The sequence below is a fragment of the Corvus moneduloides genome, chromosome 20 (genome assembly GCF_009650955.1).
Source record: "Corvus moneduloides isolate bCorMon1 chromosome 20, bCorMon1.pri, whole genome shotgun sequence".
Classification (NCBI taxonomy): Eukaryota; Metazoa; Chordata; class Aves; order Passeriformes; family Corvidae; genus Corvus; species Corvus moneduloides.
Genome location: NC_045495.1, coordinates 6,770,287 through 6,795,757, shown reverse-complemented (window position 1 = coordinate 6,795,757; position 25,471 = coordinate 6,770,287). Strand labels below are relative to the sequence as shown.

Sequence of the window (25,471 nt, the reverse complement as noted above, 5' to 3'; positions counted from 1 at the left end):
CTTTAGGCCAGATCATTTAATCCTGTTAACAGCACCTTCCAAGTGATTTGACACCACTGAGGCCCTTGACTTGTGCAGCACCACGTTTTGCAGAGAAAGCCCAAACAGTGATCCCTGAACATTCTGTGATTATAACTTACATGAAACCTACTTTCACAGTCAGATTTAAAGAAAGTCCCACATGTTCTACATTCAGATAGATTTTTGTGATCTCCTGAGGCTGGTGGCTCTCCCATCACTGGTACAGTGTGTACCTCATACCTTAAAGAATGTCCTCTTCCCTTGACCAGAGTATGGTGTTGGTTATTGTCACAGGTGTTGGTCATTGTCAGACTTCTCCTTTTGGGGTACCCGAGGATCAGTTCTCTCACAAAAGCTGCTGTGGCCATTTCTCCCCTTTCAGAAACACAGTAGAGGCAAAATGTTTGCCTCTGCTATGCCAGGCTGTGAGCAGCAAGCCTGTCCCTTGGCACTGACCAAGTCCCAGAGCACTCTTCTGTCCTTGACACATGAAACCTCATTCCTGGCTTGCTTATGAGCCAACCTCACACCTCCCCTCAGATCAACATCCATTTTTTTTGGGATGTGGCCTTTGGATATCGATTTAAGCTATGAAAATGGTAAATAGCTAAAATGCCCAGCATCCCTGACCATGCCTTCCTCACAGTACTGGATGCACTTCGGGCAGCCCCTTGGGAGCCCTCAAGCCCCGTGTGGAGCCAGCAGGGCTGAGGTGGGATTGCTGCTGGACACTTCCAGTGCCAGAGCATGGCTGGCCTGGCCTGAAGCCTGCTCTGCTCTGCTCAGTGAGCAGAGTGGCCTCGTGCTCTTGGGGGCCCCAAGTGCTATTTCCAAAAGCAATAGGCAGCAACAACATAAGATTTTTGGGAAACCATGAATCACAACCCCATGATTTAACCACACTCACCTTGACCTGACCTCTGCAGTAATTCTGCTTCGTTTCACATTTTCGTTCCAAGGGTAGGAAAATATATTTTTATGCTGCTTTGCTTTGAGCTGGTGGAGGTACCAGGGAGATGCCCACTAGATTTCCTAGGCAGCAATCCATGCCAGCAGGGATGATCTCCAGGAAAGAGGGAAAGGGGGGTTCCCTGGGTTAGTCCATAAGCACAGTGCAGGCTATTCACAGGACCCACGGCCTGGCCCTCTTTTGGCTTTGACTTTGTACCTTCATTTAAAGTAGAATAAAGCAAAAAGTCACCTCTTGAGGAACCTCCTGTACACCCTGGGACTGGGGTTCAGGCAGCCTTACCCCAGCAGAACTGCCTGATTTACCTATGTTTCACATTCACTTTGGTAATGCAGCAGCAACAAGGCGTGTGCTGCTGTTATTTTGAAACAGTCATTCCAGCAAACCATTTGTATTGATCTGTCCCTGCTTGGGACAGAGATGAGTTATTTACACCCATGTGTGCTTCTATGCCAGTGTAACTACATCAGCAAAAATGGATGTTTTTTAATTGTACACTGTGGTTAGGTCGTATTTAAACACCTATATTGTATGACTTTAGGGGGGTTTTGTCCCATAACGATAGATAATTATATTCCTGCTCTGTGCTTTTGAAATAGGTCCATTCTTTAACTTCACACATATTTTAGACCCTACAAAAATACTGTTTAGAAAGGGAACTTGGAAAGCAAGGCATATTTTCCTTGTGCAATTATGTTCATCTTTCTGTATATGGTTAAAAAAGCCCCAACAAACAAAGAGAAAAAGACATTAAATAACAAAAAATATTTTCCTTGAGCACAGACCTCCCTGGACTGAAAGGCACCACAGAGGTTTTAAATCACCCAGCACCAACTGTCTGGTCATGTTCCCAGTGTAGGTGTTAAGGATTTAACCACAGGTCCTGGGGTAGCCCAGCTTGAAAACCCCACTCAGAAATGCCAATCCCATGTTCTCATTTTCCCAAGAAACTTCCCACTGAGCTTGCAAAACCACAGCCACCCAAGCAACAAGGCAAAACATCCCAGCAAACAAACCTCTCCTCTGCAGTGGAAGGGCAGCTGGAGCTGACCTGGCCTGGAAGCTGCAGAGAGCAGCCCAGCAGGACACAGCAAAGCCCAAATTGTTTGGCAGGGTTTGGTGCCAGCAGACAGAGCCCGAATCTCCTGGCAGCCAAAAGCTCACTTGGAAAAGAAATGCTGCCTCGTGGGAGCAAACCAAGGCTGGCACGTTGGGCTCCTGGCAGGGAAACACAAACATCAAGCTCTGGAGGCAAAAGGAAGAAGAAATTGGGGCACTGGAAATGATGAGGCAGACCAAGCCACCAGCATCTGTTGCTGAGGAGTGGCCCAGACCAGTGTATATTTAATTTGTTCAGCTGAGGGAAGAGCAGGAGGGTGTTACCTGGAGGCACTCTGGGAGCAGGAGTATGGCAGCTACCAGCCATTCCCAGAGTTACTGCTGATCTGGCTGCAGCCCAGGGTGGGTCAATCCTTCCATTCAATCCTTTCAGTGCCTCCAAATGTCCTTTGCCAGGAGTGAAATGGTACCTAAACCCCCAGGAGCATCAGGGCCCAGTGACCACCCAGCTCATCCTCCAACACCAGGAGTCTGGGCAGTGCTGAGTAGTTGCTACAGCCCAAGTAAATTTATAGGTAATAAAAGAACAGCACTTTAGAAATGAAACTACAGATGAGAACAGGCCCTGCAGTAGGAGCACTTACCCCAGGGAGTTCAGGCAGAGCAGAGGGGAAACATCTAATGCAGGAGTAGTGTGATGGCAGCAAACCTGGAGCTCCAAAGCTGCTTCCTGCATGGAAAGCAGCCAGGAGGGACCACACTGCTCCCAGAAGAGGAACCACTCGGAAGCGCCCACGAGTGTCTTCCTCAGCCTCCCCTTTTAAATAGTGCTCTCCCGTGACTTTCTCTCCTTACAGACTCTTTGTCTTCCATTGAGCCAGGCTCTGGACAGGATGTGATCCCGGGCTCCCCCCTGAGAAGCAGCATCAAGATCAAGCGAGGAGGACCCCGGCAGCCCCAGGCCCACCAGATCCTCTCTTCACTGCTGGATGACGGTGAAGCCAGAAGGAGAAGCAACCGGATGAAGTAGGAGCATCTCCGTGTCCTCCTGCCTGTTCCCCAGTTAAAGATACAGTACCCAGTGCTTAACTGCACACTGCAGATGAAGTGGGTGGGAGGCTGCAGTGTTGGTGGCTGGGTTTCCTTCTGTGGCCAATACTGAGCCCTGATTGCAGGGAATGACTTATCCATAGCTCAGAGAGGGTTTTCAGAATGTTTTCCTTGATTTTGTTGGTTTGCCTTTGAAATAGCAGTTGTCAGGTGTCTCAGAAGCTGCCTACAGGAGTGACACCTCCTGGCTGTGCCTTGAGAGTTTAACCCTCCCCTTGTTCCTCACTGCCCTTGACAGTCACTCAGTAAAGCTCTGCTTAACTGGCCAAGCCCATCCATGCCCCCAGTCCCAAAGCCAAGCCTCAGCCTTGTCCTTTGCCGTGGTTGGAGGCATCTGCTTTTATTTCATGTGTTGGTGTCACACTAACTTCCAGATGCTGCTTCCACAGGCCATGAAAGCATGACCTGCAAGGATTCCTTTTAAGCAAAGAACAAATTAGAAAATACAAAGTACATTTAAAAATATTACGCTGAAAATTCAGGCGGCTCTCTGGACTTCTGCATCAAAATCTTGGCTTTTCATGTTGCTAATTGCGTGTGAGTGGCATTGTTTCTATTTGTGGTTGGCTAAGCAAGGACTTTTGATGCAAATGTTCATGACAACATTGGCTTTCTGTCTATCTTCAGAGGGTTTAGACTGTTTCTGTGAAAATATGGAGCAGTTTGCATGAGATAGATATGATGGAATTGTGCAAGAATTTTCCCATACTGTGTTCAGCTTGTGCATACATCCAGAGATAATTAATTTAAGTGGTGGCAGTAACTATTCACAGAAAGGGATATTTTGCAATAGTTTCCTAATCCTACAGCAATCTGGAAAAATGTTTTCACAGTGTTTTGTTTTAATCTTGTGAGTAAATCCTCGCCATTTGAATCTGGAGACAGTGTAGTAGCAAACCACAGGCTAAGGAATTAGTCTTGTCAAGAGCTTATCTTGCACTGGGAGTTAAATACAGAGTCATTTTACTTTTGCAATAACTTGTTATTTTAGGGGAAGTACCAGCTTCCAGGTTTAAGAAGTTGAACCTGCCCTTCAGTGACAAATGAATCACTCCACCTGCTGTGCTAACGAGGTCAGACAAGCTGATGTCATTCATGTAGACAGTGATTTTTGTTAGAAGGGGGAAATTAATCAGCAGACCTGACTGTACTATTTTTTTACTCTTTAATTCCCATGTTCTGACAGTTTTCAAATTCAGCCCAGGACAAAAGAGAGCAAATTGAGTTTGTGTTATTGGCCCCGCTGTCCCTGGTTCCTGTGCAGGACACAGCTGTGTGAGCAAGCTGGGCTGCACTGCTGCAGTGTTTCTGTCAGAAGCTTTGCAAAGAAACACTCTGCAGTCCCTGTGTTCAGCACCCCAAGTGATCTTCCCAAGGCAAAGCCCACTGGAAAGGAGGCTAAAAATGGAGGAGCTCTGCCAGGCCAGCATTAGCCACACATTAAATTGACTGTCCATACACACTGTGAACATGGTGGTGCTACAGAGACATCCAGTTTCACTGAGGGACCTGGCATTTTCACAAATGAGCAGATCACAGGCTACTTCAGCATGGCTGAATTCACCATGCCTTCACTTGGCCCTCCTCTTTAGGAGTCCAACCAGGTGAAATGGCATAAGCTGATGCTGAGCAAGCACTGGAACTTTGCTTTTACTGCTGTGCAGATGAGTAACAACCAGCTGTGGTGGAGGCAGCAGGGATGCAACTCCCTGCCCTGCCTTTGCATCCTCACTCTGCTTGGCCAGTGCCAGAGGTGGGGCTCGTTCAGCACCAGCCCACCTGGTTCAGGTTGTGCTTCCAAATGATTGAGTTTTCCATGGGACATTTCCAAGAAACAAGCCCAAATCTTTGCATGAGTTTGGGGAGTTGCCTGGCTGCACTCTGAGTTACAGCTGGAGCGTGGTGTAGAGAGACAAGAAAATTAGTAAAACTCAAGTCCAGCACGTTGCTGACCTTTGGGAGAAGGAAATAAAGCCTCTCTGAATGCATCTTAGTTTCAAACCCAGCACTTACTCTGAGGATGTCTGTAGTGCTGTAAGAGCCCATATCCCTCCTTCCACTCCTGGCAGGGCAATAGCTCTGTTTGTGGGCAGCCAAGCATGGAGCAGCCATGGGAACATTCTTGGAATAATCTTTCCATCTAAGAAGAAAATGTGCCAAAAAAAAGGATGTTTCCCCATTTACAGGGGATTCCTGTGCAGGAATTGAGAAGTGCTTGGAGTGTTGAACTGGGACTGTCTTGCTCTGGATCACATGGACACTCCAAGACCTCACTGGTTGCTTCCAGGAGATAAATCCTTGTGCCAACCAGTTGGTGTTGGAAAATCAGGCCTGAAGACTGAGGAGAAATCTCAGTTCAGTCTAAACTCATGCACTGGGCAGGCTGGTGCCACAGGAACAATGTGTCCTCATGGCAGCTTCAGGGACCAAACCCAACCAAAGCAATCTTTCAAAAGAGAAGTGGGGAAATTCAGTTTCACTGTTCCTGCAGCTACAGGGTTGAATTTGGGGAAGAGGGAATACAATGAGGCCATTTTCACTTCCCTGACATTTCAGAGGCTTCACACTGAACTGAAAGAGAAATCTTTCTTCCTCCAAGTTTGTCTTCTGAATTCAAAGCTATTGCATGAGCTTGATGAGTGCTAATGCGTTAGTCACTCGCATTGCTGAGGCATTCATACTGACAAGGATTTGGAATTTTATATTATTTGAAACAAATGACTGACAAGATGAAAGGAAAACTTAATGGAAGCTGTTTGTAATTAATCCTGCCAAGTCAATTGTCAAAAGGCTGTTTAGGTTTGAGACCACTTTAATTATTGATGTTTCCAGGTTTCTGTACGAGCTATGTAATTTTTTCTCCCCACCCTCCTTGCTTTGTTTAGCTCCATCTCTCTGATGAGGTACTGTATCTTTAACTGGAGGACAGTAGGATTATACCAGATGGACTTTCTCTCTCTGCTGGGGTTTCATTCCTCTCCACTCACACCAGGGTTGGACCACACTGTTGTGCCGCCCCAGTTTAATTACATTTAAAGTGAGCACAGCCTCACACACTGACATTAATGATATTGATGACCAAGCAAACCACTCCAACCACATTCTCCATCATAGGCAGGATCCTGAGGTTCATTTCAGCCAGGGCATATAATGCTTATTGCCATGTCTATGTAACTTAGGGGATTTATTTGGAATGCGTGCTCATTTAGAAATATATTTTAATTGAAATGTTTAGTGCTTTATCTTACATACATACTGTGCAATATCATAGTGTGTTCTTTTCCTTTTTTTTTTCCCTAAGACTTTTTTGAAATTCTTGATGTTTGTTTGAGCTCCAGTGTGTTTTTGACTTGGATAAGCTCTGGTAGTAGTAGTGTTTTCCTTGCCCTGAGCTAACCAGAAGCAGCACATTGCACAACCAAAACCCTTTGCAAGTCGTGCACCCTCACATTCACCAGCAATCTGGAACTCCTGGGAGGCAGGGAATGCTCCTCTCCAGAGGGTCTAATTTGCACTTACTGTAAGGAATTGATAGCAACCCAGGGAAATAGAAATAAAACAGAGAGAAGAGCCCTCACCTGCTCCCACCAAACTCCACGGTCATTTTGCCATCAACTTTGAAAGGAACAGGCCTTAAAAATCAGATTCAGCCCTGGAGCAGCACATGCTGGTGCTGTGTGGGCTCTGCTCCAGTGTCTGCCATGAGCTGCTGTCATGTGGGACCCTGAGCACTGTGACAAAGGCTTCTAAGGACAATCAGCTTCTGGAATTCCTTCCTGATACGATGATTGGAAACCCATCCTCCTCCACGTTTACAGCCTTTGTCTGACTCAAGAAACATTCCATTGGGGGTGTAGGGGTTAAACTACTCAGAGTCTCTGTGATTTCTTGGTTTCCTGTGAAACCAAGGGATTCAAAGGTGCTATAATTTTTCACAAGGCACATTCCCACCCACGGAAGGAAATGGTAACTTCTTCACTAGTTATTTTCACAGTACCTTTTTTATTTATATCAGTGTGTTTCATATGTGTGCCAATGGTCCTGGCTTCTCTCCTGGGGATCAGCTTTACAACCATTTGGTCTTTTATAGGGCAGCCATAGGCAGTATCTTGCAATCATGTGTAATTTCTTAACTTAGGAGCAAGAATAAATCTCATCTGACAGGATGAACTCATTTATGGCAGGCTTTAATGTTTGTTGTAAACACAACCTGTTTGTTCCACCTCTTGCATGGTTACTTATCTGTTTTCATATTGCTATGTTATTGTTCCAAATATCTAATTCTCTTTATTTGCTATGGGGTTTGTTACTGTATATTGAATGTTTTGTATTCAGCATTTTCTTACGGAGCAGAGTGGGAACAGTATTCAAGGACCCACAAATACCAAAGACCTTTCATGTAATGCACTGAGAAATAAACTTACTGTAAATGACTATTGTGTCAGGTGTCCTCTATTTACAAAGTTCAGAGCAAGTTCAAGCAAACTGCAGCCTGAAATCAGGGCAGCTGCTTTTCCTCCGTGACATCTCAACCTTCTCTTTGGGAAGCCCCTTTGCAGGGCTCTTAAAACCAAGATGTGCATGAAGGCCCTGCTTCTGAGCACCTGCTGTGGGCTGGAGGGGCAAAAAGGGCCTTTCTTGCCTAAAACCAGAGCTGAGTTTCCCTGCCGTCAGTGGGACTGACTCCTCTGCAGGTGTTGGATAGAGAGATCTGTCTCCAGGACACCCTGAGTCACCTCTCTGCATTCCCAGCGCAGGACCCAAGCACGGGGGCACATCCTGCCCGCTTGGGGAGGTGTTATAGCTCCTCAGGCAGCCTCTCAGGTAACCTTTGAACATCTTGCTGTGCATTGCAGAGCGAGGCTCTCCCCAGACCTGGCAGATTCCTCCTGCAGAGCAGCCCTCCCGTTCCTGCAGGAGTTGTGTGTCAGTGCAGATCCAGGGATCACAGCTCTGCCTGGGCTCAGCGAGGGCACTCGGAGGACAGGTGGCTGCAGCAGATTGTGAGGGGGAAACAAGCCAGACAGAGAATTGTGCTCTGCCCAACAGTGTAAATTAAAATCTGCTGATATTTGCAGCATTCCTCACTTCCCCAAAAGTTTCCTCACAGTACAAGGAAGTTGAGCTGGCTCAGCTAAGACAGCAAGGGCTGCCCAGACCCCCTCCCTGGCATCCCCCGGTACTTCCTGGGCATCTGCCTCCTCCAGCAGCCTTTGGGTGCTCTCTGAGTGTGCCTCTGGGCTTAGAGAGACCCCCAGAGTCGTCATCTCTTGTGACAATTCAAACTGCCAGAAGAGGATGTGGGTAAAGACCTTCTTTTAACCTCCCTGCTCTGGGAACGACTGCCCCTCTGGATGCAACACCTCTGTGTTAGCAAAGGGAGGCTGCAGCGGAGGACCTGGGCTGTTTCTGCCACAAATGTCACAGTTCTGGGCTCTGAACTTGTTTTTCACATCTCAGTGAAAACGAGAGACATGTAAATCCCAGCCAGTTTTTTACACTGCAGAGATGCAGATACCAATAGTGCAGCAAAGGCTGAGCCTTGCAAACACTCAGAAATGCCCACAGAGTCGAGGCCTCTGCTTCACATGGAGTTTTGCATCACTGATGAGGACATGCTCAAGGTTACTTCATGCCAGACATTCCCATGCAGCACTTCTCTGGGTCTCTCAGGGTGTATTTATCTTGGTTTTTGAGTCCTAACACCTCCAACTTCGATATATTTATCCTTGCAAAAAGTCCTCTGAGGGAAGGCAGTTGTGTTAATCACCACTGTACAGATTGGGAGTTGCTGGATAAAAGGCTAAATTAATTTCTTGGGACATTTGTGGCTGTGCTGGTCTGCCAGGCACCAAATTAGCATCAGGCCCATGTTGGTCTCTGGGCCATTATGGCCACTGATTGTAATCACAGCGAGGGGAACTGACTTCTCCTGAGCTTAACACAGCCCAGGAAAATCAATGGCAGAGAAGAACACACTGAACTTGTAGCAGGAGCTGATTAAAAGAAAACTATTTATTCACAAACAAAACGCAGCTACCCTTGGAGTTCACTGCTTTAACTCTTCATTGGCCATATGCTCAGCAGCAAGTGGCTCTTTATCCAGGCAGGCACTGGCACTGTGCTAAGAATGGCTCTGGCCGTGAGTGTAGTTGGAATTCTCTCCACATTGCAGCCTGGGCATGGGGAAAGCAGTGAACCTGAAACAGGAACAAACTCTCCCTAAGCTTCCCAAGCAATACTGGAGAAAAACAACTACTACACTGTATAAAGGAAGAGTGAGCAGGGAGATTATATTACTTTACTCACCCTCTAGGAACAGTTCACCAAAACCAGCTGGTTCAAAGAGAGAGGGCAAAAAATGCAACTATTCCAGACCAAAGGATGTCGTTTGCTTGGCATCAAGGATAGCCTGGGAGTTGATCAGGCCTGACTTAGTTACCTCTGAGCCTTCATGGTAGAGGCAGAGAGAAACAGGACACGTCTTCCCCCTGCCACATCCCACTTTTAGGACAGGATCAAGCACTCTTGGGCAAAGCTGGTCCCCTTTTTTGACTCCAGTGGCAAACTAAACAGCACCTGCTCTCTGTAACACAGCAGGGAAAGGTGACTTAGCCATGGGCTGGCAGATAAAACTTGTACCAGTGATAAGAATTAACTGTCGGAACACTTTGCTGAAGGATGTGGTAGAGTTTGCACTCCAAGACGGTTTTCAAATTATGAGAGGACTTTCTCCTCCTAAACAGATAGATAGATAGATAGATGGGTGGATGAGAGAGGGCGGTGTGTGATGTATTCAGCTCAAGGCACATCCATCCAGGAGAGCCACACCAGGTGCTCAGACTGGTAGAATTGGTGACCACAAAGCCCCAGATGCCCATTCCTGACCCAGCTCAGCAATGGGAGGATTTGCTGCCATAAAGCCTCTCTACAAATCACCAGGGCATGGGAACAAGGTCCTTGCAGCATCCTGCTGTCAGCAGTTACCCTGAGCATCTCCAGGACACACTGCAGCCCCCAGAGCTCCAACACCTGATAAACCAGCCTGTGGGAAGGGGCTAACCAGGGTGGAAAACTTCTGGCAGCCAAATTTTGGCCTGAGGCTGGACACACATCAAGGCAAGCCAGAGGTGCCCCAATCACCACGGGCTACCATGGGAGAAGGGAAAGGCTGAGTCAGAGAGCCCAAAATGGGCCTGTGGCAGCACTGTGGGACTGTGCCAAGGGAAACCTGATTTATGTTTAACTGGCTGGAGTTAATGTTCACCCAGGAGCGTTCTGTGACAGCTAGACTTTAGACTTAGCTCAGAAAACTCTGGCTGAGTGCACGATAAGACCCTGGCAGCCACCTTCTCTCTGCTCCTCAACCACAAAAACATCTTCAGAAATGGATGGAGCCTGGGTCTACCTGGTGACAGGAGGATGTGGGTTTGTGGGCGAGAGGATCGTAGAGCTCCTGTCTCAACAAGACTACATCAAAGAAGTCAGAGTTTTTGATTCAGTAGCAAGAGAAGAAGTAGAAAAACTCAGCACAGGTAAGAAAATGGCATCAGCATCTGTTTAGTGGCCATAATTCTCCCTCTCATGGCAGCTGGGGTAACGCTGGAGATGTCGCAGTTACAGGCGTGGGGCAGGAACCTGGATTAAACAGACTGGGTGAGGAACAGCTTCCAGCTCAGAATTTTTACAGCACAGGACTAAATCAAAGAAAAATAATCCCTAGGGATGGATCACCCAAGAGATGTCGCCCAGTGAGGCTCTAAGTCCCCAGGCAGGGATCAGTTGTGAGGAGCCACGTACACACGGAGTACGTGACATGGGAACTTGGCTGCCCAGTGGCTTTGCTCAACTAGTCTGACACAAAGGGGCTAAAACAACATCCTCCAGAGCTCCTCCACTGGTTCTGAGGAAAAGAACTGAAAATCCTGACAGCAACAGAATCAAACTCAGAACCTACTGCAAGCCTTGTGAAATAAATTATGGAAATAATTGAGAGAAACATATAGCACCCTAAAATAGGAAGAGGTGAGTCTCAGAAAACTCTCAGAGATACTGAATTAATCCATTTGATCATATTCTGAGACCTGCCTTCATGCAGGGTTGAGTACAGTGAGATATGTTGGGGAAAAACAACCTGTTTTACTGGATTCAGGAATACCCATGCAAAACAAGCCAACGCAGCTCAGGGTGCCCTGCTCAGCTAATGCTGGGCTGGGTCCCCTGTCTCTGACTGCCCACACCTTCAGCCTGCTTTGAGAGAGGCAAAAAATGCTGAGGGAGATCCTGTTGGGAGATATGGACAGAAAGGAGATGCACCTACAGCAAGTCAAGGCTCCCAGGGAAATATCACTATCAGAAACCCTCCCTGGCAGATGAACTCAGCAGACTGGTTTCCCCAGGTTTCAGGGAGCCAATTACCTTAAAAGCACCCATAATTGAAGAAAAAGCTGTTTAAACCTTAGGGAGGTGCCAAAATCCATGCTGCAGGAGAGGTCTGTGGCCTGACACCCCAGCAAACCACAGAGAACGAGGCAGAAGCAGCCTGAGGGGCCATCCCAACCCCATCCCTCTGCCCCAAGGCAGAGTCAGCTCCACCACAGCCTTCCCCACAGATGTTTGTTCTGTTCCCAGGCCACCCCGGGCAGCCCTTATTATTTCTGCCCCACCAGGCAGTGGGCACAGTCTGGGTCCTTGATTTCTTACCTAAACTTACAGGTACAAGAGGTATTACAGCATTACTGTAATTTTTTTTTTAACAACAATCTTCACGATCTGAAAACCACATCCTTCCACTCCATACTGGTTTCTGCTTTAGGCTAAAGCAGCTCTCACACACTCCTTCCTCCTCCTCTGCTCCATCCAGCACTGCAGGGCACTGGCATTGTTCCCATCTGGAAGGGGGGCATTGAGTTTTGGGCTGTGGCCTTCCCACTGCTGCAAAAAGCTGATGGATTTGTCTCCTCCATCCTGCAATTTATCCTCCTGCTTTACCTGTCTCTGCAACTGTGCCTTTTTCAGTCGACAACAAGCAACAGCTCCTGAGCTGCCCTGGCCCAATTTAATTCCTTCATGAAGATCAGCTGCCTCTTCCCTGCTAAACCCAACAAGTTCTCTTTGTTCCTATCAAATTTCACCTTTCTTTTTTTTTCCTCTCCTCCAGACTCTTTTAGTTACACTCTGCTCATTCTCAAATCCTCCAGCGTGGTCCCTCCCAGTCCGATGTTATCTGCTGATTTAATGAACAAATCTGCCAGATTCTTGATGAAAACAATAAAAAATACTCAAATACAGCAATAAGCCCTGGAGAGCCCCAGGGCAGCCATCTACCACAGCTGGCAATTCCCTGGGAACTGTAATTCCACCAGCTTTGTGCTCTCCTTAATGGGGCTTATTTAGCCCATGTTTTACTGACTCCTTGTGAGAGTGACGCTGAGTTTCCGAAGCCCTTCGAAAATCAAGATAGATGACATCAACTTGTTCCACAATATCCCTACAGCCTGTTACCTTGTCATGAGAACAAAGGAGGTTTATCTGGCTTGCTTTGTTCTTGACAAATCCATGTCAGCTGCTTCCATTCTCCCCATTATCCCGCAGGTGCTCACACACACACGTGGTTTGAGTGTGTGCTCCTGAACTTCCTGGGGTTGCAACCAAAATGTTCTGTAATTTCCTGCCTCTTCTTTACCTCCTCTCTCAGCACAAGTGTTCCATTTGCTCTGCTGAGCTCTTCCAGTGCCTTCAGAAGTTCTCCAAAGTGGCTGATAAGGCACTAAAGCTGCAGTTACACCCCTCACCTCTTTAGGAGCCCTGGGTAGAGCTCATCAGGCCTTGTCAATTTGAAAATTCCTCATGGATGCCTTACAGCAGCTGCCTTAAGACAGGTGGTGTGAAAAAGACTATTTAGCACTTCAGCCTGATGAGTTCCAGGCTTTCCTAAACCACAGAGTAGGAGAAAAATTCCCCCCAAGAGTCTTCTGACACCCTGCTCTACACTCTGGTCCTCCAGGCAAGGGTTTTACCTCTGCTACATGGACAACTCCTTTCTTTTTACCCTCTATTCTCCCTGAATCGACTCTGTGCTTTACTACTAAATTAATTCATTATTAATACTCAATGTAAATTAATTTAGTATTAAAACTCCTCAGAGTGGTCCACTGATTGTTGGCTATGCTAATTAAGAAAGCAGCCTGACCCTTTCGTAAAATTTCTGCCTCCTCCTCCATCCCAGGCTGCTCAGAGAACACTCAGCCACTTGACCTGCTGTCTTGGATTCTGTCCCTCCTTCTGGACCATGAGGAATAATCCCCTTCCCACCTTGCCCTGTTGGATCTTCTCTGAGGGTTTCCCTGTCATAACACCCCCACAGCTGGAGCCACAGACCCTTCCCTGAGCTGCTCATTTCTGTGATCCTTCACAAATTCCTACCCTGATCCCAGGATGTGTGGGGCTCTCCGGGCAGCTGCCAGCCCAGAGGAGGCAGAGGAGACACCTCCTTCCCAAAGCAACCCCGTGACTGGCTTATTGCAGATCCCTGAGGAGTACAGGCTCCTAACCCCAGCTTCTTGCTGGCCTCTTCCCAGCTATGGGAAAGGAAAAAGGGAAAAACCCTACTTAAATGTTACAACACTGTCTCAAAGCAAGAAAATGAATAGTAGAAGCCAAGAGTAGCCATGTATGGAACTGCTGCTCTGAGGAAGAAGAAGGAGAAGGTAAAAGGGAATAGGGGAAAAATTCCTTCTGAGTGACTCAAAGGGAGGAATTTCCTAGGAAACTTTCTAAACCTGTTACGTTATTTTCCTTCTTAATCTACCTTATTTGCAATTTAAACAAAGCTCTGTGCAATGTCTCTTGAAATTATCGGGTGTTATTCCCAGCAAGCCCTAAAATGTTCTGTCTGAAGGGAAGTGTCCGGCACAGCTTCCCCGATCCACAGGGGCTGGAGCAGCTGCAGCTCTCCAGTGTGTCCTGCTCCCAGGGCTGCCCTTGGATGAGAGCTGGAGATTGGCAGTGACAGACACAGCAATTCTGCCCCACATTTGATGCAGAGCACTGTGTTGAATTAAACCAGATGCAAACCTGGCTTCTTGGAGTTCAAAAAAAAAGGACTTTTGCCCTGGTGTGCTGGATTCAAACAGCACAGTCACTGTCAGAGAGTGCTTTGCCTTGCCCTGCAGAGAGGAAATTCCACGCCGGATCCTGGCTCTGCAGGAAGGTAAGGATGCTGATTTGTGCTCTTTCCCCCACCCCCTGCATCTCTGGCTGTATTATTTTTCTGCAGCTACCACTCGTGTGACAGTGATGAGAGGAGACATCTGCGACTCCAGCGTGCTCCTCGCTGCCATGCAGGGCGTGCATGTGGTCATTCACACAGCTGCTGTGGTGGACTACAGGAACACGGTGCCCTTCCGGGAGATGAGAGCTGTCAACGTCGGGGGTGAGCCTGAAACAGGGAACTGAACACAGCCCTGCCCTCACACACACCTTGCAGCCACACAAGAGGCTACAGCAGACACATCCACCCGTGTTTGGTGCTCCCTCATCCTGAATCCCACACACCCCGAGATGGGAAAGGTGCCCGGGACCTTTCCAGTGGGGAAGTTTCTCCCTTTGCCCCTCTGTCCTTGCTCAGGGCTGGCCATGCTGCTCCTCTCCACTGCTCATCAAATCTGGGCTCAGTTTTGGCACAGCTGTTCTGGTGGAGGGCAGAATTCCCCCGATGGCACTGAGGTGGTTCAGGACACACCTACAGTGGTAAGAAACGGTTTTGTGTGTGACAAGAACAACTAAAATTAACCCCTGTTCTAGATAGCTCACAGCTTTCCCAGGGATTTTACCCTGTCTCTACCAGCACAAGGCTGTACCCATTGAACTGCACCCACTAGAAGGGAGTGATGCTGTTTTAATTAGCAGAGTGATGCTGTTTAATTAGTCAGAGTTCTCAGTATTGTGTATCTACAGGCCACGTGTAACTGAGAGCTCCACAGCCCTTTCCTCCCACCACCAAGAGCCAATTTCATGTTCAGAGCAAGATCTGTTAGAGAAAATTTGTTCATAAATCTAGGAAATAAGCACAGGCTATAAAAATAATGAAATCCCTATTACAGCAGCAATTCCAGTGGCACCTCAGGCTGTTAGCTACTAAAATAGTCGTTAACCAAAAGGAAGGAACTTTATTTTTTTTTTAATACATATATTTCCAACTCGATTACCGCTTAGGGCTTCTACTATTTGCTGATACATTCAAGGGTAACATTTAAATTCCAGCCTTCTTTTCATCGCTGCAGTTGTTTTCAAAACTCAATGCTTTTAAGAGCCTGTATTGTGCTCTCTGTGTACTGAGAATATTCAGAGCCTGAGGGTTCCTGCTGCCTTTTAGTGGCTTTGTGAGCTCTTCCCCTTCACTGTTGCCGTGAGCTCTGTGCTTCAGCACAGCGAGGATTTACAGACAGCACTGAACATTGAGCAAGTCCCATCCTCAGCAAACCAAACCTCTTGCAGATGTTGGTGACATTCCCAGAAAACCACACACGTGAGGATTTTCCAGTGTGACCGAGTGCCTCTTTGAGGAGCACGGCCTGGGATGGCTTAACAGGAGCCTGTCCCGCATTTCTGCCTCCCCGTGGATGGCTCCACATGGTCATCCCTAAAATGGGGCTGCTACCTTCACTGGGGCTCCTCAAAAATCCTGAACTGAGAGATTAGTCTGAAGTTCTCTCTTAAAATCATGGCAGATAAAAGAATAAAAATGGTATTTGATACCTGCTGTAGACTTTATGGAAAAAAGTAGGGTCAGGAGAGGTCAAGTATATAATCCTCTAGCTGTCTCTCTATGCAACTCAGGCCACAGAAATTCATCCAATTACTGCCCTAAGCCCAGCAATTTGGGGCTAAATTGGACCATTCCTTTTCAAAAGACTTGCTGCCTCGAATTAAGGGTGCCAGTTAATGGGCTATCTATCATGGCTTTCAGCAAGCCATGACAATGCTGAGGAGTGGTAGTGTGGCTATGGTTAATTACCATTTCTGGCCAAAATTTACATCTCCTGCTTTGATTCCCTCCTCTGCTTCAACCACTGGCTGCTGAATCCTGTTATAGTCTTGTTGACTAAATTGAAGAGTTCTCTTCTACAAGAACTATTTTTTCCATCTAGTCACTTACAGACTTTTTAATCTGCTTTTTGTTAAGATGAATGGATTTTAACACAGCTGTTTCCAGTGATGTTTCTCACCAGGGGTTCTCAGTTTACTTTACATATTTTGATAGGCTCAGGGAGAAGCACATTGATTCTTTTCCACTGGGATTTCTGATGGATTCATGTGCTCTGAAATGATCCTAAACTCAGGATTTCCTTGGTAATTTGAGATTATGCCCTTAATAGCGAAGAGAAGAGAAATCACATGCCCTCCCACACAGGATCTGCAGACAGGCTCAGGGCAGAGCCTGCTTAGCCAGGTACAAATAGTGTAGAGGTTTCTGGAAACCAACCCTACCACCTGCTTCCTTTCAGATCTGCCTTATCAGATCTGAAGGCCCTCAGTCCTTGTCACTGAGGTTCTCACAGGATCAGCTTGGATCAAAATCACAAAGAATGCAAAAACCACCCCTGCAAGAATCATAAATCATTTGAACCCACCAAAATACTCCAAAATAACCACACTAAACCACACACACTGACCAAGTTCAGCCAGAACAACCTTCCTTAAAGCAAACCATGTTTTGGATTTGTCTGGATTTCATATGGGCTTGTAAGCTGCCCTCATTGTTTTATTTAAAGTTCTGCAGCCATCAGGAGTCTGATGGAATGATTTCACCCTGTAGCACCCTGTAGAACTTCTGAAGAGCAACACATGCAACTAAAACATGGATCCTTTGCTACAAGGCTGCAGCTCACCAACAATCTGCCCACAAACTGAAAAAGATGGAGTTTTGCTCTGCCAAGCTCTCAGCTTTCCTTTGTTAGCAGCTCTAAAGTCCAAGCTAAGTCAGTTGCCAATGGCCATGGAGGTTCAGCCACATTAGAGCTGTGGATGTGACTCCTACTCATGTTATAAACCATCCCCTCCTGAAGAACTGCAACCCTGACCTGGGACTTTACATATTTTCAGCCATGAAAAGAGATGGATTAGTTCCAAGCAGGAAAAAGCCTGGGAATCTGTTTTGGTTTGCACAACAGGAATCAAGGCAAGGTGGCCGATGTTTGTCCTTCCCATCCTGCTCCACAGGTACTGAAAATGTGTTAAGGGCCTGCTGTGTCCTGAGCATCCCATACCTGCTCTACACAAGCTCCATCGCTGCCGTGGGACCCAACACCGCCTGTGAACCCATGCTCAGGTGAGGCTCAGCAAATCTTCTCCATCTCTCTGTTAAACAGCAGTGGAACTGCAGCCAGATGGAGGTTTGAGCTGTGGCTTCCAAGGAGAAGATTTGTATTTCCCCCCCTGTCTATTCCTCTTCTCTTTATTGAAAACTGTTCCTTGCTGCTCTTCCCGTTGAGAAGCCAACCTAAGCCCAGCCAGTGATACCCCAAGGTGAGAGCTACAGGGCCCAGTTGCACTTCCAGGCTGCCCCTGGATGTACAGCCCTGCTCCTCTGAGCCCTAAAATCATTCTCAGGTAAGGTTTCAGGTGCTCAGAGTTGGGGATATGGCCAAACTACATCCTGCTGTTGGGTCAGAGTTTTTGCTCTCCCCCACAGTGAGCCAACCCAAGGGGCAGGTGGTGCCCTCCTGTTAGCACCACATTGCCCCTCCTCCTCCCAGCTTCACAGGGAACTGCTGGCAAGCCTGTACCCAGCTCCTGTCATCAAATGTGAGCAAATCTCAAGTAGCACTATCCCAGAAAAAAGTAATTGGCCACGAAGTCTTAGGGGACAGATGCACTGGTGTGAACCTGCCCTGCAGTATTCAGGTGTAGTCACCTCTTTCTGTTACCTGCTTCTGACCTGTAAATATGTTCAACCCTTCTCCTGTTTGTGGCTCCCATGAGATTGACCCACAGACCCAGAAGCAGCAGCAGAGCTTTAGAAAACCCTCTGTGGCAAAGGTGGGATTTGGATCAATACAAAGACAGTGGTCAAAGTAACAACTTTGAGGGTTTTTTTGCTTTGATCTCCAGAAGTGACTTTGACAATCTGCTGACACTCCTGCCTCAGGGCTCAGCATCAGGATTCCTTTTGTATTCCTGGGGCAACAGTACCTGCACCTTGAGAGCAGGGCTGGTATTTCTGAAGACCAGGGGCTGAAATTTTAGGTTAAATTTGAGGTCAGGTAGAGATATCTGCAGTCTGGTACGTACCATTGGAAGGCTCCTTGCTGATTTCAAGCCTGATTGTAGCCACACAAACTGCTCAGACCCTGGAAATTTGTGTGCCAGAGGAGCTGACTCCAGGTCAAGTGGTGTCTCCAGAGGCAGCCAGGCTGGACACAGCTGCCTTCAGTCACTTGGCTCTAGAAATTTCAGCCCAGCTAGAAAAGACATAACTTAAAATGACCCACAAGCCTAAATTTCACACTCACAAGTAAGTCAAGGCATAACCCAGTTGTTTTGAGAAGTGTCTAAGCACTTGAATCTAGAATAAATGTCTGGCTTATGAAAAAATCAGAGAGCCACTCAATCCACTTGGGACCACAAGCACTAGAGACTGTGTCCCTGCAAAGCTATGGAATTTGGTCACCAGCATATCCAAATAATTCCTAAAAATTCATGTAGATGCAGGCACATCCTTGTCAGTGTGTTGGGGTTTTAGTTTAGTCTTTTTTTTTTTTCCCTGTTAAAGGAATTTTCTCCCATATGCATGTTGCTAGGGGACAAATAGCTGTACTTAAGAAAGACAAAAAGGGGAGTGGGGCGGGCCTGGCTACTCCTTTGTCTACACCTGGGTGTGGGGTCAGTTCGCTCTGAGCGTCCGGAGAGAGAAGCTGCAGAGAAAGGAGCTGCTGCTTCTTTCTTTTGGCCGTTCTTTCTTCCTGCTGGAAACAACGCCGGGACCCCAAAAGCCGCTTTCCCTGCCCTGCTGGAGACCGGGCTGTGGCTGCCCTGCCCCGCTGCTGCTTCGAGCTTTCGCTACGCTGTAGCCCTGCTCGCCCTGCCTGCCTGGGCCTCCGTGGGGTTCTCCCATCTGGATACATCTCGTCTGCCACCCGGGATTTGCGTCCGTCCCTGCCGTTCCAGCCTGCTGTTCCTGAGAGCCCGGGATCGGCTGCCCAGGGGTTTGTGAAGCCTTTGTCCCATCCCTTCCCGGGATCCCGGGGCACCGGTGCCGCGTGCTCCCCGAGCTCGCTCCGGAGCGCCCCCTGCAGGCGCGGGGGAACCATCGCACCTGCCCTGCTCACCGGGAGCCGCCAGCGCCCCTGCCGGCTGCGAGCGGAACTGCACCCGAGGGGAAAGGGCCCGACAGCCGAGAAGGCTGGGGCTGGGTTTGTGTTTGCTGTTACTGCCAGAGTTGTTGTTGTTTTGTTTGACTGGTTATACACATATATATATATATATAGAGTAAAGAACTGTTATTCCTATTTCCCACATCTTTGCCTAAAGGCCCTTGATTTCAAAATATAATAACTTGGAGGGAAAAGGGGTTATATCTGCCACTTCAAGGGGGGCCTCTGCCTTCCTTAGCAGACACCTGTCTTTCAAAACCGAGACACAGTGTTTTAGTCTTTAGTGACTTAAGAGACAGATGTGAATAGATGTCTAGAAAAAATCAGCCCCAGATCTTGCCTGATCACAACCCTTTGGTTTGTAATGGTGGCACCAACAGGGGCAAGCAAAACCCACCCAAGCTGACACTCATGGAACTTTGAACAGCCTTCCCCACCAAAAATGCAAATAAAACCACACCTGGAGCCTTTCACTCATTTTGCAGAACACACTCAGATTCTCCCATTTTCCTGAGAGGAAGCCTTAGAGAGGGGTCTTCATTCTCCAATTATTTTGATTTTAAACTAAGGGAATTAGATAATGGGAGAAGTATCAGCCCACCATAAAAACCTACCCCACCTGTCTCAGTAGAGAGCCCAGGGATGACTGGGAGTAGCAGAACACGGCTCTGTTTTCCAGACTGAAAGCACAGGTGATGCCTTTCCCCTTTCTCCTCTTCTCATATCCCCATCCCCACCCGATCTGTTCCACCCTCTCCCTCACAGTCCATGATCCTGCCTTTTCCTTTTCCTCTGTCCCCCTTCTCCATCATTCCTCGTGGAATTTATTTAACTCCCTTGTACGTGCTCGGGAATTGGCACAGACAAAGCAGGAGGAGTCTCTGGCCGGGGTGATGGGCACAGGGATAATGCTCACACCTCAGCATCCGACAATAATAGAAAATGCCTCTGTCAGTCTCAATCCCTGGGAGACAGGCACTGCTGAGATACCTTCTGACAATGCTGCTCCAGTCTGATTAGTGTTCACTTATCTGGGATCGTTTTGAAAAGCAAGAGCATTATGCTGAGCTCTTTGTTACTACCAAGCTTCAGAGGGGTGGGGGAAGGCACACAGAGCAGAGCCCAGGAACAGCAGGCAGGTTTGTCCCTTTGTGAAGCTGCTGCTTTTTAAAAGCTTTGCAGGGCGAAAAAAAAAAAAGATTAAAAAAAAAGAAAGAGAAAGCAATTAAAACTAGAACTTCTAGATAACCTCCCTCTAATTGTCTTGGGCCTCTCCCGGGCTTGCAACAAACCTTGCACAATCAATCTTTTGTCTTGCTTGTTTTTTGGTTTGTCTGTTGTTCATCCCCCGTAAACACGGGGAGGGGAGGAGGGTTTTGTGAGAGAAGCCCAGGGTGTGTGAGGAGGCTGTATTCCTGATGCTCCTAATTTATTTCTGTTGCTGTAGCACAAGGAGAGCCTGATCTCAGCTGGGATATCTGACACACAACATGCCAGACTGCTGAACAGGCAAGAGCCAGGCAACAGCATCAGCCACATTTTACCAGGGAGATCTGAGCACAGAAAAGAGAAAGCAACTTGCCCAAGGTCAAACAGGGAGCCTGAGTCAGAGCTGGCTCTCCCAAGGCCCAGCATTTGACAAAAACATCTCTGCTGCAGATTTGCTGTCTGAATCCCTCACAGACCACTGAACCCTTTCAGGAGATGTATCCAAGCCCATCTGCCACAGCAGGGTCAGGATTCCTTGTTGCCCTGCGTGGGGTACCCCATGCCTGGCAGATCCTGGTTTGCTGGGGTGGATTTCTCTCCAACAGCAAAATATAAAGCAAGTTAATTTAAAAATGGGAGGAAAGTCTCCAGCAGCACATGGAGGGAGAAAGAGTCGGTCTGTGCTACTCAGGGGAGCATGGGAGCAAGTGAATGCTCCTTCCAAATGCTGCAAGCCAGGTTTCTTCACTCCAGAGCCCACTGGAGATGCTGAATCAAATCCCATGATGGCCTCAGGCTGATCTAAAGCCACTGTGACACCCTGTGGGGAATAGAGCTGCTTTCTGCTTTCTCCTTGGAATTATTCCAGGCCCTGTGAGGCCAGTCCCATGTTAGATCCCACAGGCTTTCCCCTTGGCAGCTGTAAGGTAGGAGCCTGAGGAGCAGGTTGTCTTCTACAGCCACAACCCGGTGTCCCCTGCTTGTCCTTGGCCATGGGCCCTCTGCTTCTCCTCCCCCTCAAGGGTAATTTGCGAGGGGAGATGAAGGAGCACTCCCAGCACAACCCTGCTGATTGCAAGGCTTCAGGAGATCTCCAGCATCTCCACCACATCCCCAGCAAATGCCTCCCAACTTTAATCAACTCCGTGAGAAAATTAGGTAGCAGTTTCTCCTTTTAGTTTATGGCTCATGAGAGGCTTCTCTCTGCCTCTAATGTAAAAATGAAGTAGCATTGCTCTCATTTTCCTGCCCTCCATCTTCTTGTGCTCTTTCTACCTTACTCAGCTTCTGTAAGTTGCTTAAAAATGTAACTCTGCTGCCTTCTAATTTGCCTGATGGAATGTTATTTCAATCATGCTACTAGACAAAACTAAATCCAGTTCTGAGAAACTATTGCCCTCGTGCAAACCTGCCTGTGAACACCCTGCACCACCTGGTATTCCTTGAGGCCTTATTGCTCCCAAAGTGCAGTGAGGATCTCAGCTTCCCATAGCTCCCAGCCAGCAGAAGTCCCTGGGGAGCAGGGAATGCAGAGCAAACCAGGCTGGGACAGATGTGCCCGAGCCCTGTGCTCTGCTCCACGGTCGCTCTCTGTCTCCCACAATCTGTTCCAGAGGAAATGAGGACACTGAGTACAGCGGGGAAGTGGAGCTGCCCTATGGGAAGACAAAAGCCATGGCTGAAAAAATTGTGCTTGAAGCCAACGGGAAAAAGGTACAAAATGCAGTGGTAGCACCCCTGGAATTACAGCACAGGATGGGGGAAAGGAGGGAGATGGTTGAAAAGACCCCACAGCATAAGTGTGCATCCAACCTCTGCCTGCATTTGATGCATAAACCATATGGTCCTAAGCCTCCCAAAGCCCGATATTCCCACATCAGCCACACTGTCCCAAGATCAAAGGGTGCTTCCCTTTGAGCCTGTGCTTCAGCTCCAGCAGGAGTGTGACTTTGGAAAGGGCTGTGTTAAATCAGGGCCAAAGGAATCGGGTTCAACTCGTTCATACTCAATAAAAGCATAATTTCCAGGCTTTCCAGAGTGACTTAAGAACTAACAATACTGGTGTACCCAGAGCCAGCCCCCTGCCCAAGGCAGCTTGTTTTAGACCTGTTTAAAGCTACCTTGTTTGTTTTAAACCCAAGGTCAGTGTTTTAGACTGGCAGTGAAGTCAGCAGCCAGAAGAGTTTTTCTAGACAATGAAGGAGATTGTAAAAATGAGACTTGTGCTCTAAATCACTGCCTGGAGCATCTCTCCCCCAGTCCCAGTTTGAGGCCATCCAGTTTGGCTGGCTTCCTCTGGTACCTGGTTTTGGTTGTTGCAAATCCTCTTTTATGCATCACAATTGCAGAAGAGTTCATGCCTCCAGCACTCTCCACCCAGCACCTCTCAGGGAGCACCACGTGGGTGCAGGTGTGCTGTGAAAAAAAAGAAAATCAAACTGGGCACCTCCTTGTGGTTTTAGGGACTCAAACCAGGCCCCAAGCATCCAGAGCACCTCTGCAAGTGTTGACTCCTCTAGGCCAGTATTCCCAGGGTTTAGGTTTATCTGGGAAACCCAGTGTCACTGTGGAAGATTCCATCTCTGGATCCATCCCTCACTGATGTCCCTCCCTGATTTTACAGCTGAGCAATGGTGGTAAACTCAGAACCTGCATCATCCGTCCCAACGCCGTCTATGGGGAGAAGGCAGAGTTCCTCCAGGAGCTGTATTTGCTTGCCAAAGCCAGCAATGGTGTTATGAATTACCTGGAGCCTGAAAACACGGAGCGTAATCTCACCTACGTGGGTGAGTGAAGCACGGAGCCCTTTGCATGGGGTGCTACCAGCTTTAGTCACAGGGGATTTTACACGTCAGCTTAGCCTTAATCTCCCCAGACAGAGAGATGAGTATGGTGAATGAGCACAAATGGGTTTGTAACCACAGAACTTAGACCGGCTAAAGAATTTTTAAAGCAGTTTGTTATTACTACTGTTTTCCTGGGAAGAGTTTTCTTTTTTCCCTTTGAGAAGTGTTTCAAGGATATATGGGTGGCAGAGAGAAATTCAGGCTGTGTTTTTAAAATGTTTTTGCTGTGAAAAGACACTTTGTCATTAGAAAAAGTTAAACTATTACTTCTTGTCAAATTCTTTACAGAAAAGGCTGTACTACATAACCAGTTTTAGCAAGCACAAGAAATTACTCAGAAAACCTCTAGGAAGAGTTTGTTTTGGTGCCTTTCAGGGGGTGTAATTCACCATTAGATCATGCAGGCACTCAGTGATTTCTGTGCAGCACACTTATATGTCTTTTTCCAAAAGTGCAGATAACAGTATTTTGAAAATGCTGTTAAAGGAGAATCAGACCTAGATAAATCAAGTGACTCCTTCAAAGGCTCACAGCAGAGCCAGGGATAAAACCCAGGAGCGCTGCCTCCCATTCATCCTGCTCTCACTACAAAACACTGCCCTTTTGCTTCGCATGAACCAGGATCACAAGGCACATTAATTGTCCAGCTCAAAGGGGACACCCAAGGTTTAAAGGATCTTGGAGGCCTGGATTAACTACTCAGTCTCTCTGCAGCACAGCTGAGCACACGATGAGTGCCTCCCTGCTTCCCAGCACTGAAGCTGGCAGATCCAATGCACTCATTCCACGGTAAACAGGGAAATTGAGCTCCTCCTGAACGCCTGTTTCTCTCCCTCTCTTATTTCTCCAGGTAATGTGGCATGGATGCATGTCCTTGCAGCAAGGAACTTTCAGCTGAAGCCAGACTTGCTGGCAGGACAGGTGTATTATTCCTATGACGACACTCCAGCCGGGAAGGTTTTCCTGGTCAGGCACGAGCTGCTGTCCAGTGCAGACCCCTCAGTGAGACTGGGCTCACACATCCCCTACTGGAAGATGTGGTTGATGATACAACTGCACAGGATCATCAGGGTCATCCTGTCCCCTTTCTGGAGGCCACAGCCTTTCCTCGACCTGCCTGCGCTGAACACCATAATCACCACCTTCTCCTATGAGACAGACAAGGCCTCCAGGCATTTCGGGTACAAACCCCTCTTCACGTGGCCGGAGAGCAGGCTCAGGACTGCACAGTGGCTGAAAGCAGCTGCAGGGAGCCTGGGACCCCCACAGATACATGGAAAGAAGAACTAAAGAGCACTTTTGGGGGAAGGAGGTTCCTTATCACACCAGCTCATCTGAGCTTCACAACCGTTATGTATGAAATCCACCAAATTTGCCTTTGCATGTTAAGTGCCCTGATTTTGCATGATAAGATGTTAAACGTCCTAGTTTTGTATTTTGCATATTAAGTGTTTCACTTGCCAAATTAGCCTTTACATACTTAAAATGCCCATCAAACTAGTTGAAGATATAAAGTTAATTCTCAGAACCATTTAATCCCTGTTGATAAAATATTCCCAAATTTAATCCCTTCCTTAAGCCTTAAACTTCCAAATGTCTTGTTTCCTGCACATACCCAAGTTATCCAAGTTAATCAGTATGTTTTAAAAAGATTCTTAAGGTGTTTATGGTTCAGTTTTATAAGTTCCTTAAAATGACTGTTGATTGTTCTGTTTTAAAAGTTCCTTGACGTGTTTGTAGTGTAGTCAATGAGGGCATTTTCCCACCTTTCAAGCACCCTGGACAAGAAGTTATCCATTGGCTGGATCCAATGGCTTCACTTCGAGGTTCCCCCAACCGCACCAGACCGTGGGGGCCGGATTGTGGGCGGCCCTGGGCGG

The 25,471-nt window shown here is 47.6% G+C and overlaps 2 protein-coding genes across 10 annotated transcripts in view; both read left to right on the top strand.

Moving 5' to 3' along the window:
* The window catches only part of COL26A1 (collagen type XXVI alpha 1 chain), a 167,150-nt gene extending 159,556 nt beyond the window's left edge, over positions 1–7,594 (top strand). For 5 of the 9 annotated variants that reach the window (XM_032130025.1, XM_032130019.1, XM_032130018.1 and 2 more), the window contains 2 exons: positions 2,908–3,076; positions 4,152–7,594. In XM_032130025.1, coding sequence (XP_031985916.1) covers positions 2,908–3,076; positions 4,152–4,176 — 194 coding nt within the window. In that variant the 3' untranslated portion in view covers positions 4,177–7,594. Of the gene's footprint in view, positions 1–2,907 lie in introns of all 9 variants that reach the window. The other 4 variants (XM_032130022.1, XM_032130026.1, XM_032130020.1 and 1 more) reach the window with 2 other exon arrangements.
* Positions 7,595–10,474: 2,880 nt separating this feature from the next.
* LOC116454089 (3 beta-hydroxysteroid dehydrogenase type 7-like) lies at positions 10,475–25,123 on the top strand. Its single transcript, XM_032130264.1, has 6 exons — positions 10,475–10,695; positions 14,439–14,594; positions 17,384–17,492; positions 22,359–22,458; positions 23,369–23,531; positions 24,442–25,123. The coding sequence occupies exons 1-6, from the start codon at positions 10,548–10,550 to the stop codon at positions 24,879–24,881; spliced, it is 1,116 nt and encodes a 371-aa protein (XP_031986155.1). The 5' UTR covers positions 10,475–10,547; the 3' UTR covers positions 24,882–25,123.
* Positions 25,124–25,471: the final 348 nt, after the last annotated feature.

Bases quoted from the DNA above. Each gene is read 5' to 3' on its own strand.
- LOC116454089 (XM_032130264.1), top strand. From the start codon at position 10,548: ATGGATGGAGCCTGGGTCTACCTGGTGACAGGAGGATGTGGGTTTGTG. The intron at 10,696-14,438 runs GTAAGAAAATGG...ATTTTTCTGCAG, and splicing joins AGTAGAAAAACTCAGCACAG to CTACCACTCGTGTGACAGTG. The intron at 22,459-23,368 runs GTACAAAATGCA...CTGATTTTACAG, and splicing joins TTGAAGCCAACGGGAAAAAG to CTGAGCAATGGTGGTAAACT.